Below are 23,439 nucleotides of genomic sequence, written 5' to 3' on the forward strand. Positions count from 1 at the left end.
TTTACCACGTCCAACATGGCTGCTAATAGCGATGGGTGCCCTCTTGCAAGATGGCTGCTGCCGGCTTCCATGCCGTCACTCAAGATGGTCGCTGTCGCGTCCCTAGAAGATGGCCGCTAACGCCCCCGCCCCTGTCAGTGGTGCCCTCGCGCAAGATGTCTTCCAGAAGCTTCCATGGCCAAATTAAACATGGCTTCTTCGCCCTTAATCAATATGGGGGAAAGGTAACTTCGTTGCCCAAAGCTACTATGTCTGCGGAGCGAGGCGTAGCCAACGGCACGGGCCCCTCTTCAGGTCACGTGAGCAGAGCGAGCCACTCCGCGCTGTGATGCTAACGTCATCACCCGTGACTTCTGCACGCGCGCGCGCACACAGAGCAGACCCAGTGCGCAGTACGTTTGGGGTCATACGGCACAAAGAGGGGACGAGAGACAGTAAGTGGAGTCCGGTGAGGGTGGGCACGGGCAGGTGAGCGGTCTCCGAGCCTGGCTCCCCCATCCGCTCAGCGCCCTGTGAGCCTCCCCGTTCCTTCTGCTCTGCCGCCGCTATGAGAGCCGGGCACTGGACAGCGCGCGGGGGGAGCTGCGCCTCCTGCCCCGCCCCCCCGGCCAGAGCGCTGTGGAGCAGTAGGGTGGGGCACGAAGGGAGAGGGGGAAGCTGCTCCTCTTGTTGCATGGGGGGAAGGGGGAGCTGGTCCCCCGCGTCTGCTGTTGTATGGGGGGGAGAAGGGCTCTGGGGGAGGGAGGAGCTGCCCTCTGTGTCTCTTGCTGGGGGAGGGGGGAGTTCCCTAGGGATGTAATAAACTATCTGGGCAGAGTAGGCAGGAGACTCTCTCTAAAAGAAGAGTAATGCTGGGGTAGGAGTGACAACGGGGAGAGACCTACTTTCACAGATCTGGAGCAAACACTCCCTCTTTTCCCCCTGATCCTAGTGCTGGTCCCCCCGTCCTGCCCCCCAACATGCACTCAAACTTCTAGGATGTATTTTGTGGTCTAAATAAGCAGGTTGAGGGTCGGGGGTGTTCAATAGGCATTGGTCTTTTCAAATTGCATGGGTTGTCAGTTCACAACTCTCCCCATCTAAAAATGGACTAACTAGTATCTTGATTATTTTTTATAACTGATGGTATGACACAATTAATACAGATTAAAGTCTTGCATTTCTAGTTATAACTTGTATTTTTATTAAAGAGGCTCATGCAACCAAGATTTATCCCTATATTGTGTGGTACATTTATTTTCTCAAATGACTGTCAGTGGCACTCCATGGCAAATGATAGTAACACGTGTGTAATAATAACTTTTCACTGGTCGTATTTGTAATACCATTGAAGCTATTAATAAGGTATTAGGATGCTCTGTGAAACTTGGATATTTATGCCCAAGTGAAAGATGGGTACGTTGAAATACAAAGAGATTGTGTATGACTTGCTCATAACAAGTTGGTGGCAGTTTGGGAACAGAATCCAGGAATCTTGACTCCTAATCTCTGGATTTGGCTGATCCCATCACTATATAAGAAGTGCACTAGCAAGGCTTCTGTATAAAAAAGACCTTCTGGGTTAGAATTTGTCCTTTGTGGTGTCACACACTGATGACCAAAGTATTTTCTTGCCTTATGTTGTTTCATAAAAGGTATGTTGACCTAAAATGTTACTGAGATTTGTCTCGTTCTGTTGACAACCTGCTCAAGGTTTCAATATAATAGTGTTTTTGAGAGTGTCTGTTTTAAAAATTAATTGAAAGCTGAGTGTCCTGCCCCAAATCCTTTTAAATTCTGAAAATTTGTCTTATGTTGCATTACTTATCGGCCTTTTGGAGAATGTAGTAATGCAAAAACCCAAAAGATTCTGTACTAGTTTCTGAAAACACTCTTTGTAAGTGTAACAATAGCATTTCATAACTGAGTTACGAAACACAGTGCATTTTTTTTTAGCACTTCTTTGGAAGTCTGCTTTATTTTCCTCTTTTGAAAATAACTCATTTAATATTTAGATTATGTTAGTGCTTGAGGCTTCAATCGTGATTAGGGCCCCATTGTGCTAGGTATTGTATTTCCCAAAAAAAAAAAAAAAAAAAGACATGGTGTCTGTCCCAAAGACTAATATTAGTCCTGAGGGCTAATAGAAAATGTCAGTTGAATTCTAAAAGATAACTATGCTTGTTCTAATGTGCATAAATGGAAGTAAAATTGAAAGTGTTAAGTAACTCTGATATAGTGTATTGGTAGCTTAGCTTTATCTTTATATAGAAAAGTCATGCGTAGAACTATTTTTCTTCTAATACATAAGATTATAAAATTAAAAAAAGCCATGTTTTTGCAAATAAGTTGGTAGTTCTGGTAGTACTAGTAGAACATACAGTAAGTTGACTGTTATAGTAAATAACCCTTCAGTGTTCCCTTTATAAAACTGAGTTTGTCTTGTGTACGTGCTTTAATCTGTGACCTCGGTGGAGTATTAAGATGAAGCTAGTTAATTGTTCAAAGAGAAAATAAAAGTATTCTTTAAATTATTTAAAGAGAGCTTGGTGGTGGTGGAGTTGTACTATGTATCACTTCAAGACACTTAGGGTGATAACTTGATTAATAGTTCACATTCATAATAGTCCAGGGTATTTCATTCTATTACCAGAATTTAAGGTATGGTGAATATTTAGCAGGTGATTAGTTAATTTCTTAACACCAGGAGTTAGTTGCCACAAGGTCTCAAACCTTCATTTGGGCCGCCATTTATTTATGAGCACATACAGGTAATGGGTTCAGATAAGTTTGAGGAAGAGAAGACATCACTGTTCTCTGGTGAGCATGTGGTATGAATCAAATTGGAAATGAAATCCCTGATATTCTAATCCGAAGAGTAGGCTTTTAAACTCATCTGTATCTGTACTGGCTGCATTTAACTCCAAAAGCATCTCATATAGTGACTCTGTTCTTTTAGTACTTGATGATCAATAAAACTAATTTTCTATTACGTAACTGCTAAATAATTTTACTGCTTTATTTGTGCTGCTTGTGATATAATAACCAAATACTAAAGCATCTCTTCTTGTACCATTACAGAAATACTCGTTATTGAATCAATCGCAGCAATCATGCTGGCAGCAAGATTAGTCTGTCTACGGACACTGCCGTGCCAGAGTCTCCGTCCTGCACTTACACAGACCTTCCCAGCTTTGAGGAATTCCAGCATAAAAGCAAATCGGTGGCTTTTGCAGCCTAACCAGGTGAGGTAGTTTTTTTTTAATTTGATAAGAATTGCTTGTACAAAAGATGTCAAATTAGACCACTGAGACCGTTTCATTGTTTACCAAAAGAAGCATTTTGGTACAGATGAAAATGTAAGTGAGGTAACTGAAATGGAAGGCCCAATTTAAGTTGAAGTGCTGTTGTCCTAGTTTTACTGAAGCAGCAATCTGCTGTAAAGTTACTAATGACAAAAAGGGTATTTAACAATGGCCCGAAGATGTCAAATGAATATTTTACTCTAATTGGGACTCCCTTGTTGGAAGACTTGGCTGACAAGGCTAGAATGGTATTTTGTGCATTGCCTGCATGGATTCCCATTTAAATGTTATGTGCGGCTTGATCATCTGTGCTCAGAACCCTTGAACAGCAGCAATCATTAGAGATGTGCTCAGATCTTGCCAGTCCTCATGTTTCTTTCCCGTCTTTTATGCTATGCTATCTAAGGACTTACAAGAGAGCACACTCCCACAGCCACTCAATTCCTTCTGGCTGCTGCAGATAACAAACAGGAACTCTACAGTATCAGCAACTCCTCAGTTGTTCCACTCTTTTCTTTAAGAAAACATAAAACTTTTTTTGTACAAAATATTGTATGGCAACCGTGTTTGTGTTTTGTTCCTATTTGGCATTTAGCCTTTACAGCTATACTGAGCCATTCTTGAGGTACTATATGCTCATTTGTCATGTCTGTCATCAACCATGCTTCTCCGATCAGGCCTTCTGTCCTCCTCCACTAGTAAATGTGTTCTGTGTCTTTTGTCTTAGGGATGAAAGTATTTCTCCTTGATGCTCTTTGTGCAAATCATTCATCAACCACATACATCAAGCTTCAGTAAACCCTCTCAGACCTCATCTTTTAGTGGTGTCTAAGAAGGCCTTGTCCTCTAGCACTGATCTCTTGGAGAAGCCTGCACCAAGTTCTCAGTCTCATTCTGCCACTACACGGGAAACTTGTAGATATTAGAGACAAGGTGGGTGAGGTAATATCTTTTATTGACCAACAGAAGTTGTTACCTCAAAAGATATTTCACCCACCTTGTTTCTCTACTGCACTGGAAACACTAATGTAGGCAGTGCTCAGGCATATTTACTACTGTCATCTAGACTTGCTCTAAACGGAATTAGAGACAACTCCACTTTAAAATTCTTGCACCTGTAGTAGCAATGTCACCAGGGGAGTTAGCACAGGTGTATACTGGCTCTTCTCCCCCTCTCCCCCCCACCCCCCCCCAAAAAAACAACAACAACAAAAATTCAAAATGGAATGAGGAAAATTTTTCTGTGATCAATTTGCTTTGTGTTTAGAAGGGGTTTTGTCTCCAGGATTTTTATTCCGTCAGTTTCATGAGCACGAAAGTCCAAGTTATTTCAACTTAAATTCTAAAACCCAAAGTGTGCAAAAAGAGGATGTTGTTTTGTGAATTGTGTATGACAGTGCACCTTCTATACTTTATCACTATAAATTGCTTTTAAAAAAAAAGATTGCTGTTACATTTTAAATCGCTAATATAAAGCTCTCATAACTATAGTTAAAAAGTTGGTAGGGTCAAATTTCACTACCACTTCTTTCATTATGAGTTCTAAATCTGTCTTAAAACACTCCTTCAGAATATTTTAATTTCCTAAGTACTTATAGGCCATATTTGGGAATCACATCTGCATGTGCAGATTTATAAGGAAAGCCATTAGAATGCAATGGCTTCAAATTTCCAGGGGACTGTTTTAAACAGAGCCAAAGATCGTAAAAATAAAAAAAAACAAAAAAAAAACCTTTGATATGCTTGTATTTCAAAAGCTTGTTGGCGTTCATCTTAAATCCTTTCTCTTAGACTTTGCCTGCCATAAAATCTTAATTTATGGACCCCAATTCTACTCTTGCACTTCAGAGTAGGGTTTAAGCATTCAAGTGGTACAATGTGAAGAAAGTTGGAGTTTCACTACAACTGCTTCACCCATAACTGTGATCAGTTTGCGTTCAGTCTCTGTGCCTTTCAGTCTGACCTGTTCACAAGCAAATAGGCAGCAAACAATTAACTTTATTATGCAAAGCCTAAAAAAAGAAGTCGATTGCCTTTTTACAGGGCCCATGGGTGAGAGAAGAAGGGTATTTTAACATTTGAATACTGGCAGAGTACAGCACGATTTTTATTCTGAGAAAAAGCTCAAATACAATTGATACTTTTGTAATTTCTGTAATTTAGTGTCATCGTTTTTAAAGTATTGCACATTTGGGTTTTTAGCTTCAAGAGTATAATGACACCTCAGTTACACATATCAGCTGTAGTTAAATAACAAAATCTAGCAAGTAAAGTGCAGTAGTTCATAACTCTTTTTTTTAAAATATACTGTCTTGCTATTCATTGAAATAGATTTTGCCATTACTCTGTAGCTACTGCTTGTAAATGTGTAAAACTTTATTTGTTCTAGGATCTACTTAATTAGGTTCTACTTAACTGTCTTTCCTTTCTATCTGATCATAACAGGGGTATGCATCCAGAGCAAAAATGGGTGTCCGGCGTGGAAAAATTGGCCAAGAAATTAAAGAAGCAGCCTTTGAGCCAGCAATGGAAACTGCATTTAAAGGTAACCATTCTACTCAAGTATTCAGAATCTTTGAACACAAACTATAAAACTTATTTAAAATAAATCAGTTTAAAATCCTGGATTGTTATGACTTACTATAGAGTTTGATGAAGTGTCAATTATGCTTTTGAAAATATGTCTTAAAAATAGGTTTCTTCACGTCTCTGATACATTTTATATTGCCAGTACCTCCAGTAGCCATGGTTGAGTTGTTAGTAGTGATAACCATTGTAAAGTACATGGAAGTTCCTGAACTTAAAGACCCTTTCTCAATCATTCATATGTCAAGTAGTAAATTTCTTAAAAGTTAAATATATTTTTAAGAAACAAAGATCTGTTTTTATGTTTGATTCATATTTCTATAGTTTTGCAACATCCTTGAGATATTGGTTCTATTTTATAGATGGGTTATCAAAGGCAAAAAAGGTTGTGACTTTACCAGGTTCATATAGTGAGTCACTGATGGAATTCACGTCTACTGATAATCTAGTAATTAAAGTGGGATTGGGGTGGGGGGAGGAAGATAAACCGAGCTCTATTCCAGAGTCTCTGCTCATTAGCTGATCAGCTACTTTAAGCTTGTATAATTTCAAAATATTCTTTGCTTCTAATTGGCAAGATTTTAAACAATCACCTCATGTGACTGAAAGGAAGTGTGCCAAATTGAGTCCTGTTGTAAAAAAGTAAAGTTCAGTTGAAATCACTGGAATTTGTGCCAGTATAATAAATTTAGTGGCAATTTATGGCTGTTACTTATAATTGACTCTATTTGAGCAGCTTGAGAATTGAAGAAGTTCTTTTTAGTGGAAATGAATACTACTTTGGGTGTGGGGAATTGCTGTCTTCTGTTCAGAGTTTGCCTTGGTGCCATGAGCATTGTGCAGTATGGTTACTGGAGGATCAGTCTTCCAGTGTTTGAAGGTAGCAAGAAGCGTACATAGCTTCTGAATTTTATCTGCTGTTAGAATGTACCCATTACACAGATGCCAAATATACTGACTTCAGATACTTAAGTTCAAAAGTCTGCTTTTCTAAAAATGGTTTTGCCAGATAGACCACAAAGGGGTTACTCTTGACTAGCACATTTAGTCCAGTGCACGCAGCTTTGAAAATATATTTCTGGTGCCGAGGTTTGTTTACATCAATCTTTTTTCATGAAACTTTTTTGAGAGAGACTACAGATTTCCAATGAAAACAAACCATGCAACTGGAAATCTCAACAATTGCTGCTTCTTATCTTTATTAGACAATTATCCTTTACAGCACTATCGGTAATTTCCAATCTCAGGTCTTTGCTGGATAAAAATTTGTTACAAATGTTCTCAATGAGAGCAAGTTTAGAAGGCAACATCTGGAGGTGTGAGCATAAGGGCAACAGACCTAGGTCTGATATTTTGGTTTTCACCTGTTTTTGATGAAGAAACTAAACTAGATGATGGTGCATATCACTAACCAATTGGTGGGTGACAATGTTTGTTTCTTTTTTCACACTTGGATCTTATTCCATTTACTGAATAGTCTTAGACATGACTGCCTCCTATTGTAATGAAGATAAACTTAAAATATCTAACACTTATTTCTTAATCCACATAGTTAGCTAGCTGTACTATGAAGCTGTATCATGTAGCTGTACAAGAGAATTTGATATTCAGAGGGTATCTTTCTTCCTATTTAACTTGGGGCTTGTCTACACTTACCTCGGAGATTCAACGGTAGTCAACCGGAGTTACTCAAACTATGCAAAAAACTTGCGTAACTCCTGTCGACTTTTGTGCTTCTGTTCTGCGCGCCATCTTCACTGCACTTGAGAAGGTGGTCTTAATACTTCGATTTTCTGGATCGACTGAGCGGATCTTCACTGACCACTCAGTCAATCCAGATAAGTCGATCTGATAGTGGCGAATTTGCCACCGTCAGTGAAGACATAGCCTTGGTGTTTTGGCAGAGAAGCAGTGTGGCCGAGAAGTTTCTATAAAATGTTAGATTAGCAGGTAATGTTTTTATTTCTTTGGACACTAAGAATTAAGAGTTTTTATAAACCCTGAGGTTTTTCCTTTCCTTATATCAGTTATTTGTATACATAATTAACCCATAATTAGAAAACTGTTCTACTTGAACCCAGGAAAACACACTTACAGGTGTATCAACATTTTTTTCTCTTTTGCAGTTGATCAGATGGGAAGATGGATTGTCGCCGGAGGGGCCGCTGTTGGTCTTGGAGCTCTGTGTTATTATGGAATGGGCATGTCAAATGAGATTGGAGCCATTGAAAAAGCTGTGTGAGCAAAATATCAAACTTATTATGACTTCAAATCAAGGCTAGATCGGTTGAAACTCACCCTTACATATGCATAAACTTCTCTCCCAACCAGTATCCTTCAGTGTGCACACATTTTTTTATGACTTGAAACTGATTTTTTTTAAAAACAAGAGTCCTGTGACACCTTAAAGAAATGCAAATTTATTTGGGCAGAAGCTTTCGTGGGCAGAAGCCCACTTGGTCAGATTTTTTTAAAGCTTTTTTAAAAGAAAAACCCTGATTTCTGGCAGAAAGCATTGATTTTTTTTTTATACATCTGAAAACAAACGTTAATAAAGCTTTGAGTTTAAATTCAGTTTGGCCAACTGTTGCTATAAATAGCCTATTTCCTATCTTGCAAATACTACCAACTTTTTTAAACGTTTTTGCCCCCGCTACCTCTCAAAGGGTATGTATCTATATTCTAGTCTGGGGAATGTCATGAGTTAAAATGTAGGTGGATGTTCTAACTTCTGTAGTTAATTCCACATTATCTTCTTCTGAGACCCTGTTCAGAAAGCAAAAATAGCTGCTTGAAATCACCAAGAGCTGTTCAAAAACGTAAACAATGTGAGCAGGTCATAACTGTTCCCTATCTACCTGTCTCTTGCAAACACTAACTTACAAAAAGTGTTTGCCCACAACATAATAAATTCTGTTCCATGTCTACAGTGTAGCAGCCTGGCTAATGATAGCCTTCCAGCAATAAATAAATCTTTTTTGTTAAAAAACATATAAATGTGTGGGCTTAAAATAAGAGACTCTCTTGCAGAGTTTTGTGATAAACTTACTGGGTTCATAATAGAAGCAGATTGTGAAGAAGTGGTATTCCAAGCTCCGCACATTCATGCTTCAAGTGACATCTCATTTTGGCACCTTATTGTGCCAATCTTCATAATACAATTGACAACCTTCTTGGTTAACATTCAATAGTTGTCATTCATTTACCAACCATTAAGATGAATTGGGGAAGAGTTTGCACTTCTGAGCTGTTTTCAAATTGTCTGCAAACTTGTGGGAAAAATAGTAACTTTGTAAAATGATATGTTAAAAAACTTGCATAGTCTTTTTATTAAATATCATTAACTGGGGGAAATTCTATTTTCATATAGAATCTCTTTAAACATAGTAATACAGAAGCTTTTCATATCTAAGGTTATCATTTCTAAGGTATTCCTTATCTCAGAACATAACATGTATATCATATGGTGCACTGTACTCGTTGCTCTGGTGACTTAGCATTTTGAGACTATTTTATTACATACCAACCGTTCTAAGTAACTTTATACTATGGGTTTTTCCTTTTAGACTCTTTTAAAACCTATAATATACTTACTCACACTACCCTCTTGCCTTTTAAATAGTAATAAGTAAGAAACTTACAGTGTGGAGACATAGGGGAAAGAAACGCACACCGGAAATGTGAAACTAGCATTACTTCTAATAGAATGTCATCATGTACTTAACTAGAATAGTTCCATGAAAAAAAAAACCAATTGTGTATGGTGGAAAGGGAGTTAACAAATTAAGATCTAAAACATTATATATTTCATGACAAATGTCTCTAAACTGAATGTTGCATGTCACTGTAAGATGAATCTCATAACTTTTGAATATTTATAACAGTTTGATTGTATCAGAACTAAGAATAAGTGGTGAGATCAATGAAACATGAAAAAATAGCAGCATAACTAGTTGTAATTTCTTCTCTTTCAGTATTTGGCCTGAGTACGTGAAAGATCGGATCCGTTCTACCTACATGTACTTTGCAGGAAGTGTTGGTTTGACAGCACTATCTGCTGTAGCAGTCAGCAGATCTCCTGCACTCATGAGCCTCATGATGAGGGGTTCTTGGCTGGTAAGATTATATGGCCTTTCTCTTTAATCACCAGAAAGATTAGTATTAAGAAAATCATGTTTTGAAGTAAAACTTGGAATGCAAGAGATGAAGCTTCATGGGGTGTGTCTAATTGTCTTAAAGCTGCCACAGTCAACTGGTATCAACAGCATGGGGTACATAATTCTTTGAATAAGGAACATCTACAAACTTCTGGTCATTGGTGTGGGAGTAGGAGAGAGAGGGAGATTTCCTCCTACAAGCTCTAGTGCAGTGGTAGTCGGACTGCAGACCAAATCTGGGCCACCAGTCACTTGTGAACGAACCCTAAAATCTTTTTATTTGCTTACTATCATTTTTATTATTATTATTCTATGAAGTCTGGATCTTGACTGTGCCTTGACCAAGAAATTTGGAACTTGATAAAAAAGTAGACTACCCCTGCTCAGGTTTAAAAGACTAGACTGTTGACAGTAGGAGCTTACTACTTGTAAACATTCTGAGCATTCTCTTTTTAAATGTCTCCTAGTAGTTAAGCTAAATACTAGTGGTGTCTGGAAAAATTCTGAGGAAACATCTTTGTTTTTGTTTGGGTTTGTTTGTTTGTTTTTTAACATCATTTTGTTGATTAGGCAAAATTGAAATGTTTTGAGGAAATGGTTTGGTTTCAGCCAACTTCCAAGGGAACACAGGCAGGCTGAAAGGAAGCTTGGGTACCCTAACTGAACCATGAGCCTTGAAATATGGGAGCTGGTACTTCCAGGCTCTCTACTCTTCAATCCGCCAGGGACCCTGGAAACCCTGGTAGATGTGAAATTGACATGATGATCAATTTGGTTTTTGCCCATCTCTGAACAGCAGCGGTGAAATTGGCCAGACTCTTGGTAAGCTGATAACAGGCAGGCAGCCAAGTATCTGGGGAGCATATTTTGTTTTGGAAACACCATGAATAAATGTCTCTAGAACAATATAGGGGGATTTCAGTTCTGCAAAAACTTGAGTTTTTTACTTTTTGTCCTGATTAAGGACAAAACGTTTTGTGAAGACTCAAAGTTTTGCAGAACTGAAATTCAGTTTTCTAACCAGTTCAACTGAAGACCGCAATAAAACTGAAATCTGATTTAATGTGCTGCACTCTCTCACAAACTTAACAAAAATATGTTGAAACAAGCTTGCAGAGGTAAATCCTATGTTTAAATATTTAAACTAAACGATATGATACTTAGGTATTCATAATTTTACAATTGGCTCCCTTTTTGGGTAACTGGATTTATTTAAGGGTTTTGATAATACATACCCATCATAGAATCAAATTTAGATACTCCTTTCCTGATGGGTAAACAGATCTTCCTGCTGAAACCAAGTTGTAAGAAGTTCTTGCAAACAGTATTCACTTTTCAAAGGTGTTTGCTCTTAAAGATAGACATTGTGTAGATATTCAGTACTTGGAAAGAAGTTAAATTGCATGGGGGCAGAATTTAATCTCTTGCACCTGACCAGTCTGAATAACCTCAGACTTGAATTGGTCTGAACAAGATCAATTTCTCATGGTTAGATGGTTTAACAGCATAAAGTAGTACGGCTGAAAATATTGTGCTTTAAACACGCTTTAATAGCTACATTTAATACTAACCAATAGAGTAGTTGTAGTGGCATAAAGAAAACTAAAAATCCTTGAGATCTATCTTAGCTAAAACATGCATAGTTTAGTTATAGTTAAACTATAGCTAATTTAAAATACATAACTTGCCAATAAAAATGGTCATAAGGTTAAACTAATTTTACTCCACATAGTGCTGCATGCAGTTTTATTTTAAACATTTTGTTTCAGAAATATCGCTAAGGGCACATTATGTACAGTAGAGGGAGCTATTGCTAATTATCCAATCCTAGTAAAAGATGACTTTATGAATGTCAAAGAATCCAAACTAAACATACGTATTTAAACTTAAACATAAGTATGTCTTCTGTTTAATTTAAGTATATTTGCATATCAAGAGCCTAATGGTTGCTGGTTAATATTACTTGTTAAAATACTCTATTGTGGCCATGTAAAAATTTCTTCAGCTGGCCATATTAAACAATTAAGCATAGTTTAAAGCTTATGGAATCCTAAAGCTACTATGGCTTCTGGTATGAAACTGTTGTCACATCTGACTTGACATATCTGATCAGACTGATTTCGTCAAGGAATGCATAAGCCTATCAGTGGCCAGTGCCAAACTGTTCACAGGCAAGTCATATGACTTGCTGCTGCCAAAACAATGCACAGCTATGAATATGGTATTTGGCTGTCTGAGGCCAGGTTCATTACTTTATCCATTTGCATCTATACATGCTCTGTGTGTGTCCAGCCACATCTTTTGGAAATCTTGTGCATGCATGTCTCCTACCCTGTGAACATGCACACTGGCAATTGTACATGCATAACTATCTGAAAATTTAGTACTAAAGGTCTGTACCAGATTCTGCAAATCCATCTATCAATTGTGCGTAATGTAGTGATGACATTCAGGCCCAAATCTTCAAATGTTCATGCTGGTGTAAATTCTAGTGAGTGTGTGCACATATGGAGGAAACAGGGAGAGTAGCAGGAGACATACATTGAAAGGGGTGGCTGGGTATCTGCAGAGCATGGGTGCTGAAAGGGATAAGTGCAGATAATTGGGCAAAGTAGTAGGCGTAGCTACAGACAGCCATGTTTCATCTATGTATAGAATTGTTCCATGGTCTGTTTAGGCATGTCATGTAGGGGTGCTTTTGGCAAGAGCAAACCAGACATACCAGATAATGGTCTCAGTCAACCATCTATTAGCTGCTAGACCACCCATTTCTGTTCAAACAGGCCACAGCTAGACAGAGCAAAAGGAGAGAGACATGGTTTGGAAACAAATGGGAGCAGGAATAGATAGGATTTGGTGGGACTTGGGTAAAAGGCATGTACCAGGAACAAGCATCAATGCTTAAATATTTTAAGTAAATTAAAGGTAAGTGGTGATTCAGAGGACACCTTTGGAATCAGCCACGCAGCTGCTTCCATGTGGGTTGGTTGGTTTTTTGTTTCGTTTTGTTTTTTGTTACCTGGCTTGTCTTATATTGGACAGCTTTAGAGAGACAGCACCAATTGGTATACCACTTGGCTTGTAAATTCCTAAGATTTTCTGGGTAAAAAAATTCATTGATTTCAATGGAGTCTTGGAGTAAGGACTGCTGGGTTAACACTACTGTGTGAAGTTTAGTTGTATACTCTGACTTAATTGTGCTTTTACTCAGCTGTGTGTGCAGCCTTCTGCTCTTGAATCTTTCAAAGATAATTGTTCATGGGAGTACTACTGACTTTTAGGCTAGTAAAAAAAATTAATATAAACAATAGGATTTCAGAGAGAAAGTAGAAAAGTTTGCACAGCTCAGTGTGCTCTTGAATTCTTATATGTAATACTTTATATTACAGGCAATAGGTGCAACTTTTGCAGCTATGATTGGTGCTGGGATGCTGGTTAGGTCAATATCCTATGAAGGTAATCCTGGTACTAAACACCTTGCCTGGATGCTCCATGCAGGTACGTGCATTTAATTTTTCATGTGACAATATCTCAGCTACTTAACATCAAGTATTATGTCTGTGGTTTTGCTGAAGATAAGCCTACTTTTAAAAGAAAACAAGTTTTTAGTCTTCCAAAACTCTAATGAAATAACTCTTGCTTTTGAGGAGGCTGTAACTTTAGCTCCTTTCAATCCTGTTCACAACATCTTCTGTGTGGCTGTTAATTAAATAGTCTCTAAAGTACCTTCCTTATGTTGGCTGTGGCTTATGGATAAGTTCTGGAAATCTTTTTGCCCATGTACCAAGTAGATTGTGCAGTATTAAACTGCTTAGACATCCTTGTTCTCTTAAATATAAATGGACTGATAACAGATCCTCTGTAAGGTTGATGTGGTTATTGGCATTGGTATTTGCAGTGCATTTTCTCTCTTGCTAGTATTCATTAAATGGTATTGAAGATATTTGGACTCTGCAAGCATACCTTTCCACTCAAGGAACCTTTACCCTCTGATTCAATCAAACCATTCCCCAAGCACAGTCACCTTAATAGAACCCATAACCTAGCCCTCTCCCATGCTGGTAAAGCAAAAATTGAGGGCCTGGTAGCGGGCCTGAATGTATGAATGAACCAGCCTCTGTGATATAATTCAAAAGGGTACCTGAGCAGTTGAAATCTGATGATCCAGATTGACCTTTGGAGGAGCTCTGGTAAGGTCAACATTTGAGGTAACTTTGCCTATGAAATTACTGAGCTTCAGTTCTGTAGTTCAATAGGAACATGGAAATTATTGGTCAGTCAGTCATACATGACAGGTTGTCTGGTATGTTAGATGTCTTCATTCATAGTCACAAAGCTGTTTTCAGCAGAGCGTCAAAAATTGTGATTTGCATTTCTTCATTCATAGGAAAAAATGTTTACAGGAATGTTTCCATAATATTTAAAATGAACAATTACTTTATATGCACCATTGGCAATTGAGAATGTAAAGCCATTCCTTTGTTTGATGAAGGGACTTAATTTTTTTTTAAAGTTGAAAGATGCTTCATAAAAAGGAATTTTCTAAGAGCACCCTTAAAAACAATTTTGAAAATTTTAAAAGAATGACCCCAAAAGAAATGTTCTGCTCCCTTAGGATTATTTCTCTTGGGGCCCATGAAAAACACCCTTCAGAATAGCAATGTGCTGAGACCTACCCCTTTTTTCTCTCATGCACACTTTTTCTATTTTTTACTGCCTTTAATTTCATTGTCAGAGTTACTAATACAGGCAAAGCATCTTCTTGAAGAGCCCAACAAAGCTTTATTACTTCTACAAAACAGTGAAATTGACAGTACAAAAAGTACATTCAAATGCACAAACTAAAAAATATAAATACTACTTGAATCTGCCATAGTGATCTTAGGAGTTATAACGGTAAGAACACTTAAATGGATGTGTGGTTAGTCAAGTGTGTATCCCTTTAAAGAACTGTAATTTCTCCATTCTGTGAGAATGCATGTTCAAATCAAACCTACAATATATGCCACACTAATACATAAAATTACTTGCCTCTTCTAGCCACCTTCTTAACTTACTAGTTGAATGATTGCTTTATAAGTGTGGTACTGATACTGTCTCATCAGCAGTCCTATGTAATCAAGTAGTATGAGTCAGTGTGCAGTAGATTACTTCTACAGTCTGATGAGAGTGAGTAAAGTGTCACTTGAATTATATTTTTTGTGCAAATGAATGTGCCATTATAACAAGTTTAACATTATAATAATATGCAAATGACTGAAGTAAGCCAGTTGCTCTCTCTTTCTGTTCCCTGTTGCCACAATATCAATGAACAATCAGCTTTTCATGGATCAGTGAGAAGCAGTAGAGCAACACCAGTAATGTCCACGCTGATATGAGCTACCAGCTCGTTGATACTTATTTTGTGTGCAATATTATTCACTATTGAGTATGGTGCAGCTTATCTTCTGTAACTTGTTTGTCAATGAGGTCTGTCATCTGAAGACACTCTTCTCTTAGTGTCTCAGTAAAGGAATTGTAATTGTACTGTTCACAGTATGTATCAGAGCATTTATCCCCTTTCTCCTGTTTTTTGTAACTCCTGAAAGGTCAGTATTGTTTAACATATTAAATGTCCACACACTCAATTCACTGCCCAGGTAGGCAGTGAAAACCCACTGTTCTGAAAAGACTTTGTAAAAAGATAGTTGATGAACTTCACTCATATCAAGCAGATGTTTAACTTTGGTTACAAATCTGATGATGAATCACAAATGTCTCACTGAAAAAGTATTAACTGGTTCAAATGACACTACAGCTTGCTTTCAAAGCGATTTCCATTAGAAACCTTAATGCTGAGTTTGCAGTTGTTTCTGTGCATTTCAGAAATGTTAATGTGATGGTATTGCATATGTATAACTACTGTGTTTGCTGGCTTGTGTGGTACCTAGTATAGGGTTTAAGATCATAAGACGTACACAGTCTAGTCTAATACTGTTGCTGTAGGGGTAGGCCAAATTCTTATTATAAAGCTGCTGTATTTGGGAGGAAGGATTCCTTTCTGGTGCTTGTGTTACACATTTCAGGGTACAAAGTGACTTGATTGAATAAATCAAAGTGAGCAACTTGATTGTATGACTGTTCCTAATGTCAAAAATTTTCCCTTTTTCAAAGTGCAGCTATAACTCCAACTTCATGTGACAGTGCATTCCATAGGCTGACTATACTGTGTGAAGCATTTATCTGTTCAAAATTTACTTGTTACTGAGTTTGAACAGGCCCTTATTATCACTAGCCAGTATAAAGACTGCCCAGTTTCCTGAACTGTCCTTCATAATTAAATGAATGGTAGCTCATTTTTAAGATGCCAGATTTTGGGGCATAGTCCTGAATATTTTCTGCCAAATTCTGCATTGGCTCTTCCTTATGAAAACCCACATAACTCAATAAGATTGAACAGAGTGTAAATCAGTACAGAATGTGGCCTATTGATTCAGTTATGTGGCTGAAAAACACTCTCTTGGAATAGGGTATTTATCTTTAGTTATTCAATATACTGTATACAGCTTTGAACGTAACTAAATTTTCAAACTTGTCTTTTTCTTCACTTAGGTGTAATGGGTGCAGTGGTGGCTCCTTTGACCTTGTTAGGTGGTCCTCTGCTGATCAGAGCTGCCTGGTACACAGCAGGAATTGTAGGAGGTCTCTCGACTGTGGCCATGTGTGCACCAAGTGAAAAGTTCCTGAACATGGGAGGACCACTGGGAGTAGGCCTAGGCCTTGTTCTTGCCTCCTCAATTGGTAAGCAAAATACTTTTTTGATTTCTAAGTGTCTAAAACGGAGTTCAACTGATGATACAGTATCTTTAACATAGTGAGACTGGCGCTGACTGAGAAAGTTACGCCCTAAAGCACCTGGCTAGATATAACAGCTCCTGCAAATTCTCTTCTTTTCAAAACTGATTTTATAACATACCGGCTAGAATTGCTCAGTGAAATTGTCTGGTATAGAAGTGTTTCATATGAAAATACACAATTAGGTGGGTTTTGTTTTCCCTTGTAGATGCTATAAGAAACTTGTAAGGGGCTTACAAGTTCTAACTACTTTAACTTGTGGCTGAACAGTTAAGCACTCACAAATCACAAAATGCTGAAGTGATGGTTGCATATTTGCTCCGCGGCTCGTATGCATTTTGGCACAATCTAGTTGTGATCCCATAGTGTTTGCAAAAGTACTGCATGATCTAGAATTTTTAAATTTTGAATAAATGCAACATTTTTTACTATAGTATACGTGCATGGTAGAATCTCTGAGAATAGTTGGCTGTAAGATGCACCTTAAGTGACCTGAACACCCTTGCAGGATGCTCCTTGCATGATTTAAGGTGGTGATCGTGGTATTCTTCAAATAATTAAGTCTTTAACATAATTCACATACACAAGGCAGGGGCTTGCTTTTAACACCATTTTTGCACACTTATTCCAGGATCTATGTTCCTGCCTCCTACCTCTGCATTTGGAGCAGGCCTGTATTCTGTAGCAGTTTATGGTGGATTAATCCTCTTTGGCATGTTCCTACTATATGATACACAAAAAGTTATCAAACGTGCAGAAACACATCCAGTGTCAGTATATGGAGTAGCAAAGTATGACCCCATCAACTCGTAAGTATGATCCCAGTGTTAACACTGATCTGATTGTAAGACTATTTTAACTGACTATGATGTCCCTTCAAGCTATGCAGTAGTGTATAAAAAAAATTTACCTGCTGCATTGCTGCATCTATGAAACCGAGAAATTCACTTTGGGATATTTAGCCTCAGTTTACGTTGAAATGAACTAGATTATAGCTACACTGTTTTCCAAATACAATATGAAAATAGCTAATGGGACTAAAACTATTGGACAAAAATACCTTTTTTTAAAACTACAGCAGCGTGACTAAGTACTGCATATGATGCCAGGAGGTCATTTTTTTCATTTTAAATGTGTCTCTCAGCCAGTGTTAATTGTATTTGTGCAATTTTTATTTGTGAGTGGGGGACATTCCTGGTACTTGTTTTCTGAAAGACTTTCAGTTCACATTCTTAACCTGTTCAAACAAAGCAGTTTTAGCAGTGTTGTAACCTGTAAATATCTTACGTTATATAAACTCTAGTGTCTATCATTGTAAATCAGTAAAACTTTTAGGAGCACTGTAGCTAATAGTAATATAAAATCTGATGATAGGCTAACCTTGTCACTTCGTAAATGTCTCTATATTCAGTTATATTTTTTGGGTTGGAAAGGTGCATTTCTGTTAATTCAAAAGGATGAGTTCAGTATGTACTTTTATTCAAGTAATTATGACCCTAAAAGGAAAGAGGTTTGGGGGTAAGCCAGTGGGTGTTGGGAGGAAGAAAGAAGGAATCTACTCAGCATTGTAGAATCTACCCAAAACTTTGTTCCAAATTCTGGTCCCAATGAATTTAATGGAAGCTCAGTTGTTTTGGGGCAAATTCTAGTTCCACTAAGTATTTTAGCTCCAAGTGCGGTGTACCATGACAAGTTGCTATGCATTTTTACCCATATATAGCTTATTGCTTAATAAATTTGGCTGTCGTTCCAGTTTCCAGAATGTGACTTAAATCTTTAGATTTAAACAATTATACATAAGAGCTGTATGCCATGACTGAAGTCTCAGTGGCAGTGTCATTTTCTCCTGTAATGATCACACAGTACACTTCAGTAAAAACAAGATTCCACATGCACAATGTAGTATCTTAAAACCAAGCTGAGTGAGACAGTCAGACCCTCAACCTGATTTTTAAACAGTACTAGTATCATGAATTGACATTGTTTATTACTCAGTGTTGCTTTCAGAACATGACTATAATAAATTTGACTGACTGGTTTTCTGTTTTTTAGGTGTCTGGGTATCTACATGGATACACTGAACATTTTCATCCGGGTGGCCACTATGCTTGCCAGTGGAGGGAGTAGCAGGAGGAAGTGAATTTAAGATTTTTCTTTGAAACCATCTGATAGTTCACCAAGCTCTGTCTACTTAGTGTGTTTGCCTAGTAAAAAATAATCTGGTGTACAAGCAGCTTTCATGTAGAAGTTTGAAACACTTTAACATTATTATCAAGCTGTTTCAGTGCAACATGAATCAGATTGACTTTTTTTCTCTCAAGGATACATTTCCCAGTTCTTGTGTTAAAAGGTCAAATTTGAATTACAGTGCAAACACTTGTACATAATTTGGGATATCTTCATGGGGAAAAAATATTTCAGTAAATTATATTCTAAATTTAGGTTCACAAAACTTAAGTCTGTCTGCTTCTCTGAAAGTTTGACGTTATTCTGTGACTATCATTTTTGCATCTACCATAATTGCACAGTAAAAAGAAACTGATCTCCAAAATGAGGAATCAAGTAATAGCTCAAGATATTGATATTGGAATATAGAACTTTGTTGTGCTTAAAATGGAATATGTTGGTATTGTCTGAAAGCTGTTGCTGCTATTTGATGGCCTTTGGGTGACCTATGTGAAACGAATTGGAGCACTATCTACTAGAATTCAACTTAGTCTATCATAGTGGGTGTCCTTGTGATACCTCAGCTGAAATTTTAGAAAGAATTAAGGTGAACACAGAAATACAAAGGCCTTGGAAAGGTTGTGCGACCCTTCCAGATTAGTGGGCAATGGTAAAGAAGCTTGTATTCTTACTACATGTATTTGTCCTGTGGTTAAATAGAACTTCAGCACCATTCCTGAGTACACTTGAAAAATTAGTGTTTGGTGTGGCTATTATGTTTCCAACATCCTTAAGGTCCGTTAGCTATATCTTCTACTTTGTGTTTGCATTGAGAAGTTAAACTTTGGAAACATCAGACTATTGAAGTGTTGGTTCCGGAACCAAAACATTATTTAGACTATAATGTGTGTGTTGGCTGATTTAAAACAACTATGGATTACATTTTTAAATACTGAAATCAACTAAGTTGTTGTTTTTACTGCTGATTTCCAGCAGCCTGTGAGCAGTCCCACTCTGAAATTTGTTCAGTGGTGGTGCTGGAACAAAGGGAAACGAACGTCATTCAGCATTTTTTGACCTGTGTTCTCCAGGCCCCAAAACCAAATGCCATATACTTTCTTTCAAGTGCTCTCGGTCTGTAATCCTTTGACTCTTCTTCCCAAATTGCTGCCATACAACTAGTATTTTCTTTACCATATTTAATAAAAATGCCCCACTACCATTAATGGTGAATCTACAACTATGTTTCATTGTTTGTTCTCGTATCATACTTACTTTGGCAAATGCAGCTATTATAAACTGGGATAACAGGTAAGCCTGTGAAAATACTGGGCACAAGTTGTTGAAATCCTTAAATTCAAATATAGCCTGTGTAACTGCTGTTGTACTAAATCTAATTACCAGTTCTGGCAAAGGTCAAATCAGCAAGAAACACATTTTCTCCTTTCATCTGACAATTGTGTGCTATGCTTGTGTGCTGATTTCTGAAACAATAAAGTCCAAGCCCAGCAGTTCATTGGTTTCTTATTTCTCCTTTCAGACAATGTTCATACTGTAGTTCATTACTTAGTTTAATAACCCTACACCAATGCCTATGGGCACTGTAACTTCTTCCCCCAGTTCCTTTTCTTCTAAAAAGAATTAAATGAATAGCACCTACTCCTTGTGTGCAGTGTCTGCATGATTAAGTGTTTGCAGTGGAGTCCACAACACTATCTTCCCATCACTTAGATGCATTTTCTTCTCAAATAGCACTATAGACAGGCAAAACTCTCTAGAATAAATGCTTATATCTTTAACTCCTGGTATAAAGAAATTTTCCTCACCCTGTGGAGCTAATGGTATAACTTGGGCACTCTAAATTTGAGAAGTTCTAGGCAGCCACACAGCACTGCCAACTTCACCTATAATAAGAAACAATGCCCTTCTGTTTCTGGTACTCCAGATTACAGTGTGGTTTGGAGGAGAGCAGTGGATTGTGAGGAAGAGCTTTGTCAAATTCCTCTTGCATCAGTAAATTACATTACATAACCTCTGACAGGAGGTACCATTCTTAATAAATTTTACTATGTGGTTGCTCTGTGTGCTTACTACACAGAGCAGCCATATGTAATGGTATCTTTATGGAACAGATATAATAGCTTTTCTATTGACTTCAGTGGACCTTGGATTAGGTCCTCATTGAGGAAACTAAAGGATTCCAGATCATACTGTCAGGTGAAGTTTCAGTAGTCCATTTAGTGGGTCTTTGTTAATCTCAAACACAGTTGTCACTTAAATCTTAACTTTGATAATTTTCCATTTAATCTATACAGCTGTGTGAAATTTTATTCAGTTGGCTTGTTTATTGCTCCATAATTATCCTTTTTTTTTTTTTTTTTCTTTTAGGAAATCGTTTTTATTTAATTTAAGGATAAAATTGTTTATAACCCAAGGAGGGAATTAAAACAAACTAGACAAACAGCAGCTGGCAGTAATTTAACTGGTCTGGTGAATTCTGGAGCACTGGTATCAAAAGAAATAACTAAGATAGCCAATGATCTTTTCTCTTGGTTTACACTGTTAGAATCCCAAGATAGTTACAGGCAAGTTTTGTAAAAATCTCACTGGTGTAAGGGTGATTTTTATAGAAAACTGTTGGATCTAATGCCAGCCAACTGTATATTCACCCAATATCACTTCCTTATTGTACAAAGTTAAACACCAGGGGAGACAATTGCTTTGTCAAAGTCTGACGTTAGAGGCTTTGGCACCTCTACATAGTTCTTCCTCCCTAAACTCATAGAAAGAGAAGTTGTCAGCATCCACTTCTTTAATCTTAATTTGGTAGAGGAGGGAGATGTCTACTGTTCCTCTTATTCCCACCACCACTGGAAGAGAAGTTTTAATAGCAACCCTTTTGAACAAATTTACAGTGGTAATATGAGGGGTGAGTCCCCAATCAGTACAGTCTGGTACCCTCCAGGATCTTATTGACTGAAGTAGGTTTGCAAAAGACAAATCAGTGTAGAAACTGCATAATAAATAAGGTAGCTTATTCTAGGGTTTGCCTTATTAACGAACGCCAGGTCCCAGGTTAGGATAAGGGATGGTCCTCCAGTAATGCATGCTATTTATTGGACAGGAATGAGAACAGGGAACTGTCCTTACCAAAAGAAAAATGAGAGCTTGCTGTTGTACTATTCTAGTCGAGTCTCACCATGCATTCCTGGATGTGAGGACTCCTAAAACTTGTCTCTACATAAATTAAGAAAACAAACATGCTGTGCTTTAACAAGAACAAAAAAGAGAGTTGGTATATTCAACCACTATCAAATTTGTCTTTGGGGGGAGGAGGGGGAGGGGTGGAGCAACTCATGAGAAACTTGGTATGGGAACTTGTGCCCATTTCAAAATACTTGTTGCATTGCACATATAAATCGTGAGACAAAGACAGCATTGATGACTTACTAAAAATAATTGCACCTGAATTTGACATTTTCTGATAACTATTTCACTATGAGATTAATCATGAATACCTTAAATAATTTAAAGTAAGAAAATGCAGATGCCATGCTATTCTATGTCTCCTTATTGTAGCATATGTATCCATTCTGTTTTGTTCTTCTCTGCTACACATTATTGCATTCCAAAACTCCAATACCAGTGAAATGTGGGATACTGAAATCACAAGTCAGGGTTTCATTATCTTTTTAGTATGCATCTAATGTAAGTATCTCACTTATTTTTGATTAGTAAATATCCTTTAAGTGTAAAATATGTACTGCTCATCGCATGTAATGATGAGCATAAGCCAAGCTAGTTCGTAAATTTGTTACCAATGGTTCCTTCATTTTCAGCCTTACCATTTAGGAGAATGAGCTCTTGGAACATCAGTAGTATTCAAAACAATTTTCTGGAAAAAAAAAAAATTCTTTTCTTTTCTTTTTCGTCCAAATAATTCCAATAAATATTTGATGCCACACAAATTTTAGTAGGAAACAATCTTACATGCTTTCTGTAACAGCCCTCAGCTATAGAAAAAAGTAGCTACTCCATATGAATAGCAACACTATCAAAGCAGGTAAAATTGAAGAAAAGCTAGATTGTGTATTGTCTAAAATACTGACTAACAATTTAACTTTTACATGAAATATACAAAACTTTAATTGTTGCTGCATCAATAGCCAGTGATGTAGTCTGCTTCAGCCCTTAGGCACCAAATGGTTGAGTTACTCCTGTAAGGAGACGAGAGCCTTCAACTCTGACTTCAATAGGATTAAAAGGTACTTACCACTGTGTAGGATCAATCTTAATTTTAATACCTTGTAATGCATGCTTTTGCAAATAAAAGAATATTTACTGGCACCAACAGCCCGTACCTTCATATAAACCTGAAGTTGTGTGAAATACTCAGATGAATATTAATGGAC

The 23,439-nt window shown here is 37.5% G+C and overlaps 1 protein-coding gene across 2 annotated transcripts; it reads left to right on the top strand.

Moving 5' to 3' along the window:
• Positions 1–383: 383 nt before the first annotated feature.
• GHITM (growth hormone inducible transmembrane protein) lies at positions 384–20,541 on the top strand. Of its 2 annotated transcripts, none has more exons than XM_067552467.1 (9): positions 384–434; positions 3,061–3,224; positions 5,730–5,829; positions 7,997–8,108; positions 9,845–9,986; positions 13,417–13,525; positions 16,619–16,807; positions 17,493–17,670; positions 18,914–20,541. In XM_067552467.1, the coding sequence occupies exons 2-9, from the start codon at positions 3,093–3,095 to the stop codon at positions 18,999–19,001; spliced, it is 1,050 nt and encodes a 349-aa protein (XP_067408568.1). In that variant the 5' UTR covers positions 384–434; positions 3,061–3,092; the 3' UTR covers positions 19,002–20,541. The 2 variants fall into 2 exon arrangements, with proteins under 2 accessions (XP_067408568.1, XP_067408569.1); XM_067552468.1 differs by having other exon boundaries at positions 398–468.
• The last annotated feature ends 2,898 nt before the right edge of the window (positions 20,542–23,439 follow it).

This window comes from Emydura macquarii, unplaced genomic scaffold (assembly GCF_026122565.2).
Source record: "Emydura macquarii macquarii isolate MOO-44397 ecotype Brisbane River unplaced genomic scaffold, CSIRO-AGI_Emac_v2 contig_1390, whole genome shotgun sequence".
Taxonomy (NCBI): domain Eukaryota; kingdom Metazoa; phylum Chordata; order Testudines; family Chelidae; genus Emydura; species Emydura macquarii.

What these genes read in the sequence shown, in the direction of transcription:
- GHITM (XM_067552467.1), top strand. Translation starts at nt 3,093, where the DNA reads ATGCTGGCAGCAAGATTAGTCTGTCTACGGACACTGCCGTGCCAGAGT. An exon ending in GGCTTTTGCAGCCTAACCAG is followed by an intron (nt 3,225 to 5,729) that starts GTGAGGTAGTTT and finishes TGATCATAACAG; the next exon opens with GGGTATGCATCCAGAGCAAA. An exon ending in GGAGCCATTGAAAAAGCTGT is followed by an intron (nt 8,109 to 9,844) that starts GTGAGCAAAATA and finishes CTTCTCTTTCAG; the next exon opens with TATTTGGCCTGAGTACGTGA.